At 42.1% G+C, this 19,098-nt stretch overlaps 2 protein-coding genes across 3 annotated transcripts in view; both read left to right on the top strand.

Moving 5' to 3' along the window:
- The window catches only part of iqgap1 (IQ motif containing GTPase activating protein 1), a 42,691-nt gene extending 36,645 nt beyond the window's left edge, over positions 1 to 6,046 (top strand). The window contains exons 30-37 of the mRNA XM_082532623.1: positions 21 to 123; positions 2,024 to 2,159; positions 2,253 to 2,340; positions 2,715 to 2,924; positions 3,003 to 3,169; positions 4,125 to 4,247; positions 4,359 to 4,467; positions 4,561 to 6,046. Coding sequence (XP_082388749.1) covers positions 21 to 123; positions 2,024 to 2,159; positions 2,253 to 2,340; positions 2,715 to 2,924; positions 3,003 to 3,169; positions 4,125 to 4,247; positions 4,359 to 4,467; positions 4,561 to 4,674 — 1,050 coding nt within the window. The 3' untranslated portion in view covers positions 4,675 to 6,046. The remainder of the gene's footprint in view (positions 1 to 20; positions 124 to 2,023; positions 2,160 to 2,252; positions 2,341 to 2,714; positions 2,925 to 3,002; positions 3,170 to 4,124; positions 4,248 to 4,358; positions 4,468 to 4,560) is intronic.
- Positions 6,047 to 7,729: 1,683 nt separating this feature from the next.
- crtc3 (CREB regulated transcription coactivator 3) overlaps positions 7,730 to 19,098 on the top strand; it is a 47,448-nt gene continuing 36,079 nt past the window's right edge. The window contains exons 1-2 of one of the 2 annotated variants that reach the window (XM_082532634.1): positions 7,730 to 9,070; positions 15,810 to 15,920. In XM_082532634.1, the coding sequence (XP_082388760.1) occupies positions 8,939 to 9,070; positions 15,810 to 15,920 (243 nt within the window). In that variant the 5' untranslated portion in view covers positions 7,730 to 8,938. The remainder of the gene's footprint in view (positions 9,071 to 15,809; positions 15,921 to 19,098) is intronic. The other variant, XM_082532635.1, reaches the window with a different exon arrangement.

Raw genomic sequence — 19,098 nt, 5'->3', positions numbered from 1 at the left:
ACTTGAACTTGTATCCTTAGCTGCTGCTGGACCATCAGGATGCCATCGCCCCAGAGCACAATGACCCCATCCATGAGCTGCTTGAGGACCTAGGCGAGGTTCCCACTGTGGAGTCCCTCATTGGTGAGCTTTGTCGTTTTTTTTGTAATATTTAGGAATTAACAGTAATAAGACAAAACAAAATGAACAAAACCACTGGAAGTGGCAAACTGCTATATATGTATATTAGGGGTGCAACTATATTCGTATTATGTATCGAACAATACAACATTTGTAATTTATTTGATCAACTTTTCTTCTGACGATGCTGTCTGTGTTGAGCGCTCAGTGGATCTGCATTCGACTACTCCGCCTAGGCTGCACTCTCGAGTGCAGATCCACTGAGCGCAGCGCAAGCTAGCGAGACAGAAGTTAAGCTCTCCTTGCAACATGGCAAATTGAACCTCCCCCACCCTCATTCAGATCTGGCGTTTGGAACTATTTTGGTTTTCATGTGACGTATGACCCTGAAGGTAAGCGCGTCATGGACAAAAGTAAAACAGTATGTTGGATGTGCCACGCAATGCTCAATTACATGGGTGGGAACTAGTGCGTTAGCTCAGTTTGCTTGTTAACGTGTTGACGCCGTCCAGCCCCACGCACGGGGCGATCCGCGGTAGCTCGTTAACGGAGATTTGCCACGTTATGGCGTTAACGTCATTTCAACGAGATTAACGCTGACAGCACTAGTGGGAACACAACAAATATGACTGCACATTTACGCCGACATCATCCTAGTGCAAAGACAAAAACATTTAGACAGCTGTTGGCACGTGATTCTCCTTATGCTGCTGAGAATATAGCCCAGAAGAAGCGTATAGTATAGCTTTTATATTGGAAAGAGACATTTCTCTGTAATAAACTCTCTTTTCCAAAGATGAGTGATTTCTCGATCAGATTTATTATTTTATCCCTTTGTTGTTTCAGCAACATTAAATTTAAAAACTGTACGTTTGAGTTAAAATATATATTTATAATTTTAATAAATGACAAATTAAAAAGGCATGAACATTTTTTTTGTATCAAAAAAATATCGAACCGTGACACCAAAGTATCGAACCGAACCGTGAATTTTGTGTATCGTTGCACCCCTAATATATATATAATATAATATAATATAACATAATATAATGTATATAACTGGTGAATAGCAAATATTTAAATGAACAACAAAAAAACTTGTTTTTACAGACTAAGGTTCATTAATGTTTGCTCATTCTTATCGTGGGCTGTAAGCTTGATGCCAAACACACCACATGCATGTACACATGTACAATAGGTACACCTATGGTATGTTTTTATTATTTAACATGAATTGCATATGCTCACATTAACTAGCTATAGTGTGTTAGTGTGAGGTGTGCATTCACACTCTGGGTGGCAAAGCAGACAGGCTGATTGATCTTCAAAGGACGATCACAGGGAGGGTGCAATCACAAGAACGAGTATGTGAGGTTAGCTATAAGGTTGTAGCACTTAGGTTTAGAGAGTGCTTCATGGAAAGAAATTTAAAGACATTTGTAGAAATATAAAACATCCAAGAAACGGCTGAAAACTTCCAAATCATTTCAAATCTATAAGAAACCCCTGGGTTGCAAAACCCTGTGAAACATATTTGTGACTAAGAGGAAGCGTCTGTCTGGGTCAAGCTTTCAAGGCCAACTAAATGTTTCAGTTTACAGGACCTTAAATGTTGGTAGAGTGGAATCGATCCCTAAATGACTTCAAATGTGTTGCTGAGCGTGGCTGCACCGTAAAACGTAACCACAGAACATTTTCCTCCAATGTTCTGTGGTTTTCATTTTGGTTTTCATATCCTGGCTTTTGGACTTCCTCTGGCCTAAAATATGCTGGCAGGGAACGTTTGTGTGAAAACAACAGGTCTGTCTGAAACGGTGGCTGTCTAAACCCTGCCTCCACTCTGCAGGTCACGGGTCAGGAACTCGTCAGTAGTTTACGATGCCTTGTTTTCTGTTGCACTCAGGTGAAAATCCTCTCCCCGCTGACGACCCCAACAAAGAGCTGATGGGCAAAACCGAAGTGTCGCTCACTCTCACGAATAAATTCGATGTCCCCGGTGAGGCCAACGCTGAGATGGACGCAAAGACGCTCCTGCTAAAGTGAGTTCAGACCGCAGAGTCCAAGTCAGCAGCTTGCTGTTTGTCGGATCTCTTTGACTTCTCACATCTCTGTCTTTGTGTTTCTCTCTCCAGCACCAAGAGGCTCATTGTGGATGTGATCCGGTTCCAGCCTGGGGAGACTCTGACCGAGATCCTGGACTCAACAGCCAGCCCAGAGCAGGTGGGGAGTGCATGACGTTGTGTGTTTCTGCACCAGGTCTCAGTAATCTGGATGGGTGATGACTGTAACCAAGTCAACATCTCAGCAGATGGTCCTGAGACATGTCTACTCAGCATGTTGTATCTGAGCGGAAAACTACTCAGCTGCCTTACGACCCAAAACAGGAACTGACTTTTACACATGACTCTTTGTCCTGTAGTTGGTGAATTACTAACACAAAACTGCAATAGCCACATATTTGGTAACATCCTCTTTCAATCAAAAGGAGTGAAGTTTATGGGAAATTAAAAACTCACTACAACTACTAGTGTAACAGTATTACTGCTGCCACTTCTGTTAATGACAGTTTTAAAGACTCTGAACATAATGTGCAGGAGGCAGAGTACCAGCGGGCCATGCAGAGGAGAGCAATCAGAGATGCCAACACGCCTGAGAAGATGAAGCAGGTCAAACCGGTGGTGGACGACAGCCTGACGCTGCAGGGCAAGAAGGACAAGATCAAGAGTAACCTGCAGAGGCTGGCAGAGCTGGGGAAGGTCCACCCAGAGAACCGCTATCAGGACCTCATCAATGACATCGCCAAGGTAAAATAAACTGCTCGTCCCTTCAATGGACAAATAAGAGAGAGGCTGCCTCACGGGTTGTCGTTTCAATGTCTGCAGGACATCAGGAATCAGAGACGGTATCGGCAGCGGAGGAAAGCCGAGCTGGTGAAGCTTCAGCAGACCAACGCCGCCCTGAATTCAAAGAGCAACTTTTACAACGTGCAGATCGACTCCTACAATCAGTACATCAAGACCTGCATGGACAACCTGGCCAGCAAGGGCAAGTGAGTGACCTCCACTGTCTGCTGGTTGTTACTGCTGTCATGAGCTGCACTGCTGCTGGGGATACGGCGAAGTTTGTCACCTACATGTTGGTAAAGTTGTGCGTTTGTCAGTGCAAACCTCAGTACCACATCTGAAACATACCGCACTCAAACGTGCAGCGTAAATGGGCTTCAGACGTGACCTGAAAATGTCACATCCTGTATCCTTTCCCTCCGCAGACGAGCTTACAGCTCACGTTTGTGTCAAAACCAAAAATAGGAGCCAGTCTCTCACACTGGTCCTTGGACTCCTTGTTTTTGGGTTTTAATCTCTAATCACTGAGTGTTTTATAGCTGCCAGATTTTTTTAATGGACCATCGTTGCCTCTGAAGGTTCGAGGCAGGTTGAGCTTCATAATCTTTTCCTGGGGGATCAAAGATGTTCTTGGCCTGCCCGGCATCTTCTCTCACTGTTGGTGTGGCAGAAAGACCTCTTGATTGTGCCACATGTCTTCCCTCGGCAGACCTGGGGGGGACAAAGAAACAGAAACTGAACATGCACTTGACCTGATGGGCAACCTTCAGGCTTGTTCTCATCCTCAGCTCAGTGTGAGCGTTCGTTAGCACAAGCTGATGTTTGAGGCTCGTATCCGCCCATAACAGAAACACAGGCAGTGGCGTGGGCTGCTCGGTCAAATTTAAATCACGAAGCTGTCTTTTTGTTCGTCTTTTGGCTGTTTGAACTCTGTGAATGTGATGAAATTGCTGTTGTTACATACAGCATAAATCTTTGTTCTTTTCCTCCATTTAAATGCACGTTGGCGACTTGCGATGCGTCGTCTGCTGCATGGTGACCGTGCAGCATTGGCTTCAGTGTTTTTAAAGTCTGCATGTCACAGCCTAGAATACAATAGTGAGCCTTGAAGTCTGTGCTGAGAGCTGCTTTTATTGTACACTTGTGTGTCTTTCTTCTCAGGTTGTCAAAGAAACCAGGCGACAACAAGGCTAAGAAGAGCAAACAGGTTTCTCAGAAATACACAGCCGCCCGCCTGCACGAAAAGGGCGTGCTGATCTCCATAGAGGACCTGCAGCCCAACCAGTGAGTTGTGCAGCTGATCACGTATATAGTTAGCTTCATGAACAGCCCAAGGTTAGAAGTCTGCCGTTCCTCTGCTTTAAACAGCCGTCTTCTGCTCTTTTCTCATCGCAGGTTCAAGAATGCCATTTTTGAGATTTCCCCATCGGAGACGGTCGGAGTGTTTGACGTGAAGGCCAAGTTCATGGGCGTCCACTTGGAGACGTTACAGTTAGAATATCAGGTAGCGTTGCCTTTCTCAGCTTCGTTGGCTCTTCTCGTAGTAGCTTGACCAGCGACGTATTTTGTTTGAGCTCTTTGGGTTTTTGTTTCACAGGATCTGCTCCAGCTGCAGTATGAAGGCGTGGCAGTGATGAAGCTCTTCGACCGGGCCACCATTAACGTCAACCTGCTCATTTTCCTGCTCAACAAGAAATTTTATGGGAAATAGAAGAAAAAAAAGAGGAGAAAAAAGGGCTAGAGACACTGAAACCACAACCCCCCCTCTGAGGGTTGCTTTAAAGCCCTGACCAGAACCATGCTGTCTTACCTACACATTTCCTCCAGCACGTCTCCACTGTGCCTATACAAGTTTATGCATTATGTTTTATTACATGGATATGTAGTATCCTTTATTCTTAATGCAAAACCTCCATTACCCAAGTTTTTTCCTAGTGCCTCATCTCTCATTGAGGCTCGGTCAGAGGTTTAAGATTTGTAATTTCTGTTTTTGCTCTAAATACTCTGAATATGTTGTGCATGGGCTTAGATCTAAAAAGAAAAAAGTGTATTTTTTTTTATGTAAAGAGAGTTTTACGTCTTTTTCAGCTGTTAGTTCATCCGCTCACCTGACTGAGAAAAGCCCGATGAACATCATCGATGTGCATGCGCACTTTTCAGCAGGGTTGTAGTACACGGCACTTTGTCCAGGAAAAACTGAGAGAAAAGAAAACGATGGGCTCCTTATCTTTGATCGTGTGTTTATGGTGAAAGCGCTGCAGCCGTCTCTCTCTCTGATCATCTTCTCCTGGCTTTACTGTGACATCAGTCACCAAAATGTCCAATTCTAACACTGAGCTGCAGGAGTGTGATGTTACCTCTGAAGTCCAGGCTGCACTGGTGCTGATCTGGCTCTGAGGCCTTTCCTGTCTACAGACGGGTCAGTGGTTTTGAGTGGACTGAGCTGGCCGTGACTGCAGCCCTGCTGCTTCTCAGAACTGAACTGCCGTGCATTTGTGCTTCTGGCTCCCGCAAGAGAAGCAAGCGAAACGTGGAATCACACGAAACTGGGCAGACGTGCCGCTTTGCTGGCTTTCTCAGATAACTTACTGGAAATCATTATTTTTCTTTTTATCTTGTAGAACGATTTGTTACGTTATAAAATGGGTAAGCACAACATGATGCCTGATGAATTGTAAAACAAGATGGGATTTGGACTTGTAAGCTGAGCAGATGTTAAATACTGAGAATGCTTCTAGCGTTGAAAATACCTGGTCGCCATTATTTATATTTTATATGTTTTCAGTCTGCTGGAGCTGATGGTTGCACCATCACCCAACGAGCTCCAGTGTGCGTGCAGTGTTACAGCACCTTGTGGGCCCACTAGATGTCACTCTGCGCTGTCACGTCGTGGCGTTTGAGTGGTCCTTGAAGCGATTGTTTCAGCCAGGCTGAAAATCTGTGCAGACTTGGTGAAATCGATTTTGCTTCTCACGCAGACTCACTTTGATCGGAGGTGGCCACCTTGTGCTCGCTTCATTATTTGTTCTTCATTTGATGAAATGTGCTTGTTCCAGTTTCAGAATAAAGCTCTACCAATGCGCTGCCTTTTTCCTAATCTTACAGTTTTCGTGCAGGAAGAGAAGGCGTTTTCCCAAATGAGCATTTCCATTTTATGTTACAACCACCTGTAAACCCACCTCCACTACACACACAACCAGAAGGAATGTGTAGTGAAATTACAACCCGCTTCCCATAAAGTTTGGATGTTGCGCAAAATGTTAATAAAATGGTGATTTTCAAATCTAGATTTGATTGACAATTAAAAAGAAAACATTAAACAGAAAATGTAACACTTTCAGAAAACGTTCAGTCCATTCTGACTACGGCAGCAGCGACATGCCTCAACAAAGCCCTGGAAAAGTAACAGACTGAGTATAAAAGGAGCATCTTGGAGAGGCAGAGGTTCAGCACTGCAGATCGCTCTTCCTCACTGTAGAATTGCAAAGACTTTGATGATCTCATCATCTGTGCTATGTAATAATATCTACATATTCTAGGAAGCTGAAGAATTCTCTGTGCAAGGATTTCTGAGCCCTCAGGCGGCACTTCAGTAAAAACCGATGTGATTCTGTCAGGGACACTTCCAGACATCACGGTGTCGTCTATTGATGCAGGTTCAAGCCCTGCGATGCGCAGACAAAGCCATACGTGAACCGGAAACACTGCTGTCTTAACATGGACCGAGGAAAAGTGGAAAACTGTTCTGTGGCCAGACAAATAGAAAATGTGAAATTTGTTTTGGAATACAAGGATGCTGCATCCTCTGGGATAAAGAGGAGAGGGACCTTCTGCTTCTCTGCACTACATTAGTGTTTCCACACGAGTGCTGAAAGGTAAAGGCAGGATTTGGAGCTCACATACTGCATCTATTACAACAGCGTGGCGTCACAATGGCAAAGTCCAGGTGCTAAACTTGCTCGCCTGCATTCCAAAGCTTCCATCAGCAGAAAACATTTGACGCATCGTGAAACGAAAGACATGACAAAGACGAACCAGGACTGCTGTGTCCTTTCCCAACATTTCAGCAGCTGGTCTCTCTGCCCAGAAGTCTATGGAGTAATGCTATTGTGCACAAGATATGCACAACATGCATTCTGTTTTTATTTACCTGTTATACACAGTATTCCAACTTTTTTGGAAATGGATTTGTAAATGTGTCATACTACTGTGTCATACCCGCAGTTTTCAGTAATTTGATGTATTGTAGCTAAATGCTGAGTGTTCTCAGTGTCTGCAGGCTCGACAGCAGTGTGGAGTTTTCCTGCACAGATGTTTCTGTGTGTTTGAAAACTGGGTGCCCTGCATAAACCTGAGACACACACCAAACTTTGTTTCCTGTTTGACTGATTGGATTGTTCACATATCATTAAGATTCTGATTTACACAACCTTTTGTTCCAACAGAACAACAGGACAGTCCAGCTCCTGAATTCTTTTACTTTCCATCATGATATGTGCAAAATCTGGATTTCTAATAGGTGAATTGTAGAGCACAGTGTACTCATGTTTATGGTACATTCATGCACGATGTACATTTTAAGGGTGTTTTTCATGTGTATTTCAGAGCACGATTTGTACATAGCTTATTCCAAGAAACACAGCGTTTTATTATTCTATTTCATAGAAACATGAAAATTAATTTGATAAATGCAATACTTGCATATCTAAATAGCGCATTTAAGAAAATCTTGTAAGCACAGAAGTAGTTTTCTTGATCTATAGCTATAGCCAGTGATGTTCCATGTTTTGTTTTTACTTTTTCTTGCGGCTGCGTAAGGTAAGGGCGTGGTGACTTTGTCGCCCCCTTGTGGATACCACAGGTACACACCGCCTTTGACGAGGTAATGTTTTTCTCGCAGTAGTATGAGGATAACAAGCCAGCCGATCTGAGTTGCTGTTACTCGCTCCCTCAACCAAGGACGAATAAGCGAAAAACATTTTTTCCGAGAGACATTTTTTCGGCGACGGGGAAACCACCGTTTTTTTTCTTCCCTGTCGGCGCTGTTTGTTTTATCTTCACGGAGTCGCTCGGCTGGAGTTTGTCTGCGGTCTCTATGCTGTCCATGGATTAACACTAGAGTCGACTCCGAAGCGCTGTCATATCAGCTAAAGTGTCAAACTGTGGATTGTGATCCTTACGTCACTTGCCAATATTCAGCGGCTGCTTTCCCCGGTTTGGTTGGAAACAAAGTGGAACTACAGCTAAGTCTATGCAAAACGAGCGGAAACTTGTTGAAATACAATTCGGCGAGTAAACCTTTGGCCAACTGCGGGTCAGCTTTACTAGCGGGAGTGGAGAGATTTAGCTAACGAGGCTATCAACTTTCTCTGACCGCAGCTGTAAATATTTAGGTGGAAGTTTCCTCTAAAAGATACCGACAGCGGGTAGATGTCGACAAGCAGATAAAGTGCATTTGTCGGAATTAAAATGGCACTGACAGTAGCTTAGCCGACTAGCTGTCGCTGTTGCTCTCCGTTCACTTCCAACGCTATGTTAGCAGTGACAGCTAACGCCATGTTAACGTTAGATTCAAACAAGTGGTTCGCTGGAAGAGTGTCAGCGTGAAGTTACAGCTTAACTTTAACCCATTGTCGCCTCGCAGTTTGCCTAGAAAGTCAGAGTAAATATATACTTTGCAAAGTTTTTATTTTGTCCGCTTTTTAGTCACACTTAAACAACTTTTATTAAAGGGAGCTTTGAGTGTTAGCCTAGCCGCGTTAGCTTGCCTGTTGCCTTGTAAAAGCATTGAGACAGTGCAGCCAGCCGAGCTACGTCTGAAGTGACTTTAGTTTAACCGATAACGCGAGGTGTGCTCTTAAAATTCTCATGGGTTTGCTACAACGCTTGCTGAGAGACTTTGCAAAATAAGACCCCACCAGCACAGTCTTCCACTCAAAACAAGTAGCTGAAGTTGTTGAACTGCGGCCCGCACCATGTCCAGCTCCCCAGGCACAGGTGGCTCGAACCCCAGGAAGTTCAGCGAAAAGATAGCGCTGCACAACCAGAAGCAAGCAGAGGAGACGCGGGCCTTTGAACAGCTGATGACGGACCTCAATGTCTCAAGGGTAAATGCGCTTCACTTTCAGCTTGTTGACATTTATTGCTCTCTTGTCTTCTACGCGGATGTGGTCATATACCCCATTCACACCGGAGCTGTCAGGCTTCATCTGCCGGCGGAGATTTCTGGTATTCAACCAGTACTTCTCGTTTCTCTTGAGCAGCCGTAAATCACACCCGTCGATACTCGGCTTATGTAATTCTACTCAAGAGCCAAATATTAAGCAACTTGCGACTTTGGGTGCAGCGATTGACGTACAGCCTTTTTAAACTGCAGTCGGCGGTGAGACAGGAATGGAGAAATTGGCTCCTTAATATTTGCACCAACCGCTTAAAAGCCGTCCTGTTTGTCATGGGCGTGTACAGGATTTTTCTTGAATGGGATAGCACGGGGAGGGGGCACAGGAAGTTTTTGGGTTTTTTTTAGCACAAATAAATAAAGTGTACACATTAGGCACAGAAAACATGGGCACAGTTTTCCAGCTTCTGTGTAACCCCGTGATGCCGTTATATGAAACATTCTCTTTTTAGACTTACTTTTTACTAAAGTCATAAACCTACTTTATTTTCTTATATATTGTTAATTTTAATATAATATTTTATTAAAAACATATCTAACACAACCGTATAAAAGTTTGAGCACAAGAATAAAGTAACTAAAGTAAAAGCACTCATTATGCAGAATCATATACATAATGATTTTGTCTCATAAGTATTTATGCATTTGTGTATCAGATGAGTTTGACTCCTTACTTAATGACTTTTATCTGTATTTATATAGCATCATTCATTAGAGTTATATTTTTAAACATGCAAAATAAGACATAACTAAGCTTTACAATATAAGTACAATATATTAATCTATATTATAGTGGAGCAGAAGTAGAGACATAGAAGTACTTAAAGTACCAGTGAAGTAAAAGTACACGAGTACTTTTTTCCCCCAGACTGTGCTCTCGCTCGTTGGCGCTGGCGTTGTAAGAGTAACACTACCATATGCTGATGGCGTTGGCAGCCGGCCTTCCAGGCCCCCTTCTGGACATGCTCCGGCTTCATAAACACTGAAGGAGTTTCCTGTTCAGAAATGCAGAGTTTACACGTTGTCAGTGTATTTCTTGAAAATGCTTTCACAGGTTCAACCTGATGCTTACTGTCTCATGTAATACGAATTTGAAAAGAGAAATCCGACTAGGGCGAACTAAAGAGGCTCGTGATGTCGGCACATTAGTTACATAGTCTCAGTCTTTGTGTCAGTCAGTGCTTCGCTTCACTTTCTTCACTTGTCACATTTGTATACTTGTAAACATGTGATGACCAGTGTTGGGTTACAATGTAACAATTAGAGTAACGCATTGCTGTAGTCACATTACATTTTTCAGTAACTCGGTAACACATTACTGTACTTAGTTCAGTAAGTACACGGCTGTAACCATTATGTTGTTACTTGCATTAGTGTTTTTTCAGTGTGCCGCCTTTTCCAGTGAACTGTTACTGATGACAGTACCTAATTCAACGTGTGACTCTAGTTTAACAAGTTGCGAGCAGCAGCAGGTTTGTAGTGCAATAGTAGTGACAAAGCAAAGTATCCAAAACATCCAGTGACATGGCACAAGTCAAAATATAAGCAGTCTGGGTCGTGTTTTCTCAGGAAATTTAAAGTAAAAGTATCAAATAACTGTGTAACACGTTAGTATAACAATAACTAAAGTAACCTTGTAACTCTTCAGCAGCCTGCACAGTATTTGCCACATAGTAACATTGAAAGTGAAACAATTTTCTGCCTGGCACGTTGAACATTTGAGTGTTTTAACCTGTTGCTTACAGCTCCACTATGCAACTACGTCAGTAATTTCCATCTGTCGTTGGCGCTTCCTGTCATATGGACTGCAACCATGGCTCCATATGACAACCGATGCTCCAGCCATGCTCGGTTGATTCATTTGTTTACATTTGGGTTGCACATTACCTGCTGGTAGCATCTTTTCCTCCTTCGTAGTCTGGTGGGGTTTTTTTGTTTTGTTTTTGTTGCAAATGGTGAAACATGTTTGTTATTTTGGCCTTTATTTTCCAAAGTGCTGTGCTTTGTTGGAGGTTGCTAAGTAGGGCTGGGTATCGTCACTGATTTCTAGAATCGATTCAATTCCGATTCACAAGGTCCCGAATCGATTCGATCCACGATTCGATTTAATTCGATTCGATTCGATTTAAATCTGGGAAATTTTGACAGTCAGAGATATAATTCAGATCAGGACATTTACATATTTTTGTATCTATAAAAAGGAAGCTGATACTCTCAAGACTTTATCCAAGGTGTGAGCATCACAGCAGATGCCTTTGTGTCAAAGTAGCTGAAGATAAAACACAGAAAAACATGTAGGTGATTTTCCTGGCCTGGGATTTTATAAAAATATTCTGCAGTACATCAAAAACGAAAGAAAACCATTAATTAATCAACATTACCTCTGACGTTACAGCGGTTTTATTAGAGACATGGCTAAGCATTTTGCATTTTGAATAATTTTAAAAAGTTTCAATTTGTTCAGTATTGAACAGCAGAAATGAGGTTTTCTTTTCGGAAGAATGTAAAAGGGGAAAAAACAGCGGCCGACAGCGCTGTAAGCAACAGTAGACTTGTGTAACAAGCAAGCGAATAATGAAGAAAGCGAAACTGTTCGAGAGAGAGAGAGGGGGGGGGGGAGAGAGAGAGAGAGAGAGCTGCGCATCGCAATGGAAGCAAAACAGTAAAAGAGTGAATTCATGACGATGTTTATGTGAAGCGTTTGGATCTTCTTTTGCTGCTGATTCGGTCAATATTGTTTGGAGAGAGATCAAACTAACTGCTTTAGAATCAGCGCATAAAGGGCGTGAACACAAAGCGCGGACCCGGATCAGCGAGCTGTCGGCTTTCAGCCCCGACTGTGAGAAAGGCGACATCTAACTGATTCTGATCCGCGGGTCGCGCTGTGTGTTTAAGTCTATGTGCAGAATCCCTGTACCTGCTCTCATTTACTGTTTGGTGGTTCTTGAAATTTTGTGAGATGTCACCAGAGATTCTGGCATTTCGGACAAAATAAATTTATATTAAAAAATCGATTCAGGATTTTAATGAATCGATTTTACGTTATCCAAGCCAGAATCGATTTTAATCGATGAATCGATTATAAAAACCCACCCCTAGTTGCTAAGTAGTGCTCTTTTAAGTTGTTGTCAGAGTCTGGCAAGCAGCTCTTGCTCTCAGACATTCCAGGACTTGCCTTGTTATGCACACTAGGGAAGTCATGGTGTTGCTATAACTAGGGCTGAACGATTATGGAAAATAATCTAATTGCGATTTTTTTTGCCCCAATATTGCGATTGCGATGCGATATGCGATTATTTTTTAAGGTCTTTGTCTTCTGTATTATTAAACAAAGACAAGCAATACATCATATAGTATGGCCAATACTATATTACATTAATTTTAAACTGTTCTTTCCTGGAAGACAGACCTCTGTTATGATGACATGAGGTGATGCATGAATTGATGACTGACATTTTTATTTAACTTCTTCAATCACAACAGTATATTTGAACATACACAATAGTTTATTTTTAGCTTACAAACATCTGAGCATAAAGTGCTGACAAGGAACCCTGGTGTAAACATTAAAATGAAAGTCAGTACAATGTGCAGATTGCAGAAATATACATAAAAAAAATCAGTGGCTTTACCACACTCAGTTTTTCGACATCTGTGAACTACTAGACAGTCATTCAATTAAAAAATAATATTAAATAAATAAAACTAATAAATAAAAAATACACACATCTTACTGATCTCTGCAGTCAGTAACATTACACATAAAGTGCAAACATAATAGCAATTGTATAAACACACACACAAACACGCCTTTAAAGTTTAAAGGCGTGAAATTGGACGGTCTAGCCTTCTGACTAGTTCTGATTAGCGTCACCGCTGTCTCGGTGGAGTTTAATAAACTCGGCCGTCTGCTTCTTGCTATCTAAAATATAACCAGACACTGGTGTAAATTCTCGACTGTCTCATACTTCTGTTTAATAAGTTTTCTGTTTGACGTTTAGTCAGCTGTGTGAAAACCAAGGAGGAACCCACCCGGATTAATAAAGTTTTATTTTATCTAATCTAATAACTTTAATCTCAGCCAAACCGATTTACTCACGAACAAACAAAACACTGAAAAAAGCCCAACAATAACATTTTTAGGTTGTCTAAGTGACTTATATATTACGTTTAACCCGAGCAGCGAAACTCCGCGGTGATCTGAAAATGATGTGCCGGGAGTTGTGCCGTTCTCGGCCGCATCAGTAATCCTCGAGCTCCCGGCTAGCTGTCGAGCTGGTGGGTAGCAGACGCCTCTGAAAACGTCGAAGCACTTTTGCAAATATGGGATATCTTGATAAACCGAGCAGATATTTGATGTTTACACAACTACTTTCTCGCCTGAAAATATGTTAAAAGTTTATTTTGTGACCCAGAAAGATTAGTATGAGTAATTTTAAAACTTAGTAGCGGCCGCCATTGCTGGAAACTGGAGTTTGGCTGGGCCGCGCTATGAATTCTGGGATATGGTAGTAATTTGGACAGCCTTATAATCGCAGTATAATCGCAGCCTTTGCGGTTAGAAAATTGCACTTGATCATGTCGCGATATTATCGCAAATGCGATATATCGTTCAGCCCTAGCTATAACAATGATGTTCTGATATTACACTATTTCAATGTCACAACATTTGTCTTTAGGCCAACCGAAGTCAATAAGGCTGCTGTTGGCAGATGTTGTTGCACGTCCCTGACATGACCACCTCATGTACTCTAGGAACTGTGCTCAGTGACTGAAAAGATGATCAGAACGTAATTCTGAATTGTAACTCAAACAAAGACAGATTGATTCTCATGCGATGCTACAAAAAATAAAGAGAAAATGATTAAAAAATAGATGAAAACGTTTCTGTTATTTCCGGACGGATGCCAAACGTTAACATTAGGAGCTGGTAATGGCTCCTGTTGTAGCTGCTCTGTCTGAGAAAAGACACGCTTGTTGTTTAGTGGTTAAACAGCTCTCCACACCAACACTAAAGCCCCATCCCAGCTGTGAAGCATTAGGGTTTGGAGGTGCTTTGCTACCTTAGACCTGCATGCGTTGCAGGTGCAATTATGTCAGAATTGAGATGGGAAGTTTTCTTAGTTACTGAAGACATTAAATGTACAGTGTTTGTGTATTATTTGCTAGATTGTTTAGATTTGTGACTAGGATGATATCAGACCACACATAAACCTGGAAAATTCATTTTCCTGTGACTGTAAACCTTATGCATTCCAAGTCATAAAAACTCCTTGGATGATATAAAGGCCTTTTCACATTATTCTCATTCCATCCACTGACAGTGGGCTCTTTCTGTGCGAGCGAGAGTCCTGAATGGCTAGTCAAAGAGGATGTGGTTTTGAGGCGACACTGAGTTAAGTTTGCCATAAGATGTGAACTGTAAGTGACCTCTGAGACAGAAAAGCCCAGTCAGTGGCCAGGCCACAGGGCACACTTGAAGCAAACAGCTGAAATTAGAAATAGCTGCTTCAGCATTTACACCAACCATAAAGTCTTACTATCAACCCCTGAGAAGCTCTGCAGAACTCTGCATTGTAGCGAGTACACCAAGAGGCTTAAGTCTGCACCCTTCACATACATAAATATATGTAGATGTTACATAAAGGCTGACCCAGACACTCTAAGAGAGGCAATATTTTTTTCATGTGTCCTACATTAATAATCAATGTTACTGAAATTTGAGGCTAGAAACCCTCTGACATTAAATACCAGTTGTTGGCAGTAAAAATTTCTGAGTTGGCTTGAGGAAGCCTGTGTTTACCAACTTTTCTGTCGTGTATATCACAGACCCATTGGTTACTGACCACCAGCACCTCTAAACACCGTACCACTGTCTGCTGTGCTGTGTGTGCTGAATCAGAACAGTCTTTCGCCCACACTGCACAGAAACTGATACATTTTGTGCCAAAAGATAAGGTTTTTAGTCCAGTGGTCCTAGCTCGCCCCGAATTTCTTGCCAACTTCAGTCTCTTTGTAAACTCTTATACAACACGATACAATCAAACAAGGCCAGTCTTTGAAATTTAAATTTTGTCCTTTCGGCACTCTAAGGGAAGTTGGCCCTCTGATTTGCCTATCCCCAATCACAGCTAAGGGCCGGCCCTGTTTACCTTGGCAGAACAAGCTGCCTTCTGTTTTCTGCGAGGTAATCATTGTGGCGTCTTTGCAGTAGGCTGCTAATGTGGACGCCAAGCTGCCCATTTCCTAGAATGTGTCCCCAGTGTCCAGTGGATATGGCTGCTTTTTAATCAGACAGACAGTTTTTAATGCATTTATACATTACGCCTGTCTCTCTGTTCACTTCCAAAATGTAGATGGTAAAATCAGATTAAATAATAAGAGCACAGCTGTGCTAAAGCATCTGGAGTGGCTGCTTGCACTACGATATTGCTTCAAACTGATTGAAAACCATAAATCCATTTGATGAGACATGCAAAGAAAAAAAATGCAATTTGAGGAGCAGTGACAGTATAACAGGAGTGGGCCCCAAGTGACATTTTAGACATCCGCAGGATATTGCAGAATTTGAAGTATGATATAAGGTCGGTTGCTCAAATTCATTTCTCATTCAGAACTTGTTCTCTACGTGCCCAGACGATCAACACGTGACTCTGTTTTTGTCGTAGGTCCAGTTTCAGAAGATCCAGCAGCTTCGCTTGTCTCAGTCAAGGGCACAGTACTACGGAGGCTCTCTGCCCAACGTCAATCAAATCGGCAACACCAGCACTGAATTTCAGGTGGGAACTCGTCACCGTCAAAATATACAGCACCCACACAGACTGCATTCAAAATGTAATAACACCTCTCTAAGACTTTAAGCAAAATGAAATATCATGGACTTGATAAGGTCTGTATGAAATCTGTGTGGAAAAAAAGCCCAGAGGTTTAACAGAAATACTCATTGTGCACTTGGGCCAATTCTTGTGCAGTTATGCTGCAGTGAAGTTGAGCCAAATTCAACTCTTTCACTAGACGAGCCTTATTTCTGTCTTTCTTTATATATGTATGTTTGGTCTTGGTGGAGCTCTGCATTAGCGCTGCAGCTGCATCAGTGCAGCATTGTTGTTCAAACCTATTAAGGAGGCCTCACAGGGCTAATGTCAGTTTGAACATGGCCTCAGGACATACTGGTGCAGAAACACGGGAGGTTTTAGTCGGTTTGAAGTTTTGAAGTTAAGCTAAAAAAGATTTCTTATTAAAAGAAAAGAAAAAGATGTGTGCTTTCCTTGAAATTGCAGTCCATCATGTGTAAGCTCTCGTTTTCATTGAGGGGTTGTTCAAGGTCAGCTGTGTTTGATGCCCACTTTTGATGTGCGGCTCAACTGCAAAAGCAGCAAAACTGTGTGCTGGATCTTTAGAAGTGCAAACAAGCTGCTCTCGAGAGCATTAAATAATTCACTCGAGTTTCTGCAGACTGGAAGAAAAACCAGGATAAAACATCAATGCTGCAGTTCTAACAGAGCTTTTCTGTCACACTGGGACATGTATCAGTTCTCTGAGGAGTATCTGTCCTAAGATACACAAAGTCCAGGTAAAGGTGTCCCTGTTAGCTGAAAGAATGGCCTTTTGAGGTGGAGCTTTCCCCTCACTGACGGATAAAGCCTCCCTCACTGATCGAGTGCATTCGTCTCTACTGGGACTCAAACTAAATGGCTTCTAGCTCTTACTCGATTGTGATCATTTGTTAGCCCTAATTCAATTAAATGAGTGCAGAGTGCTTAATGTAATACTTGCCAAGGCTTTCTTAATCAGACAGAATTAACCCATTTAATCCCAACTTTTCCCAAACACCACAATACTACCATCACGTGTTAAGCCTTAACGAGAGGTAGAGCAGGGCGATATGGCCAAAAATATTTATCACGATATATATTTGAAAATTTGCGATAACGATATAACTGACGATATAATTGACGCAAGACAAAACAGAACTCCATACTAGCGAAAAAAAACCCCATCCATTTCTTTTCACTTAAACAAGCAGCTGTTTTTTATGTGCATTAAAGCTATATAAACATTTAACAGTGTAAAAGTAAATTCCTTGCTGAAAGTTTAACCAAAAGGCATTTCCAGTAGAAATGCGCTGACATATCCTGAGCATAACCATGTATAATATCCACTGAAGTTAAAAAGAGGTGCTTTGCTACATTAAACTGCATAAAAAAGTCAAATATGTATTTTTCGGACCATAAGGTGCACGGGATTATTAGGCACATTAAGCGAAACAAAGCAGTCAGATAAATCAAACTTTATTCAACTCACACTTCTTGCTTCCTCCACTTCTGTACTATTGATTCCTTAATGCTGTATTCTCTCACAGCTGCTCTATTCCCATGTTGTTGCAGTATATTAATGACTAACCTTGTATTGTGGATGGATTATCTCAGTTGTTCTCCTGACTGAAGTTTGGTCCGTTTACAGCATCCTGCCATGCGATTGCATTTGTCTCTAACCATCAGGAACCTTCACGTTAACTTTTATCGAGTGGAAAAAAGTTAGCGTTCATCCTCCAGCTTCACTGTTTATATTATGCTAACATAGCTGTGTCGCTAGCGATCACGTAGCACATCATTATATACCAGCTAGCCCAACTTCAGTAACCCTACAAACGTCACTGCTGTTTAGTTTTCTGTCTTCATTTATGTTGGAAGTGATAGCAGAGCTGTACGTTTGAATTTTTTCAGAAATCTCCCTGCCAGAACATGCTATATCATGCTTAGGTAACTAGCGAAACTAGCGAGCTAACTTCCGCTAACTTCCTGCTAGCTTCTAACTCCGTTAAATGTAATAAATTCTGTTTTCATGGATGCCTGGATGTTAAACTTCATAGTTACACCTGGTAAAGCAGCAACGCTGATCGTTTTATTAAAGATGAAAGAATTTAGACAGTTTTTAACTCTCAGTGATGCTGCAGTGTTCGTTTGACTTTGGGACCTGGAATGGGCGGAGTTTAGGACCCAGATTGCTCCCAGAATTACAAGCACCTTAGTCCAACAAATACGGCAATAACGACAGCCCGCTTGCATGTTCTACAAAAAAAGTGCTTTGTTGTGTATCTGATGGACAAACACCAAACCAGTTCCGCATCACTGAAGTGGCAGCATTTTTACAAACTAATTCTAGTTCATCTGTTTCACTCAACGATCCGCTTTTTCCCTTCTCATTCTCTGTTGCCACCATGCTTTTTCGGCCATGTGCGTATGAAAACAAAGGCACTGCGCATGCGCGTTTCACCCATATTATGTTGCGATATTTCATTTTCTTATCGTTGCCTAACATTGTACCGGTATTACTGTGAACGGTATAATATGGCCCAGCCCTAACGAGAGGTGGAAACGTCCTCTGCTTGATCTCAGCTGACTGGGGTGATAATCTGTATACTGAACTGATTTATTTCTCCACTAAAGTGCGACCTCTTAAACTCCAAAATTCCTTTCATAAGACCTGAATACTGCAAGCATACAAAACCTAACCAATGCAATAATGCAACACTACTATCGGTAGCGTGGAGAGGATGTCACACAGGCTTAGTACAGCCGAGCATATAGCAAAGGTCCGTTGGGAGCATCTGGCTGAGGCCTCGGGCAGTGAGGTCTTTAAATCCCACCCTCAGTCAGAATCTCAACAATATTCCAAGGAGATCCTGAGTGCAGTAAGGTCTATGTCAGGGTGCTGGAGAGGGGAGTCTATCCGTTAGTTGAAGCTTGGATTCTGGAAGAACGATTTGGTTTTCGTTCAGCTCTTTCTCAAGGATATTCAAGCATTTGTGGGAGTTTTCCCAACTTATCTCCATATGTACACACAAAACACAACTAGTAAACTTGGAGATGGGATCCAGTTGCATTTCGGGATGTTTTGGGAAGTTGGGGTATGTGGTATTCCTATCATGTCCCTGTACAGTGGGAGCTTGGTTCA

Source organism: Aulonocara stuartgranti, assembly GCF_965226115.1.
Source record: "Aulonocara stuartgranti genome assembly, chromosome: 1".
Lineage (NCBI taxonomy): Eukaryota > Metazoa > Chordata > Actinopteri > Cichliformes > Cichlidae > Aulonocara > Aulonocara stuartgranti.
Note: the sequence above shows the minus strand (reverse complement) of the source record. Positions and strands in the feature narration are given on the sequence as shown.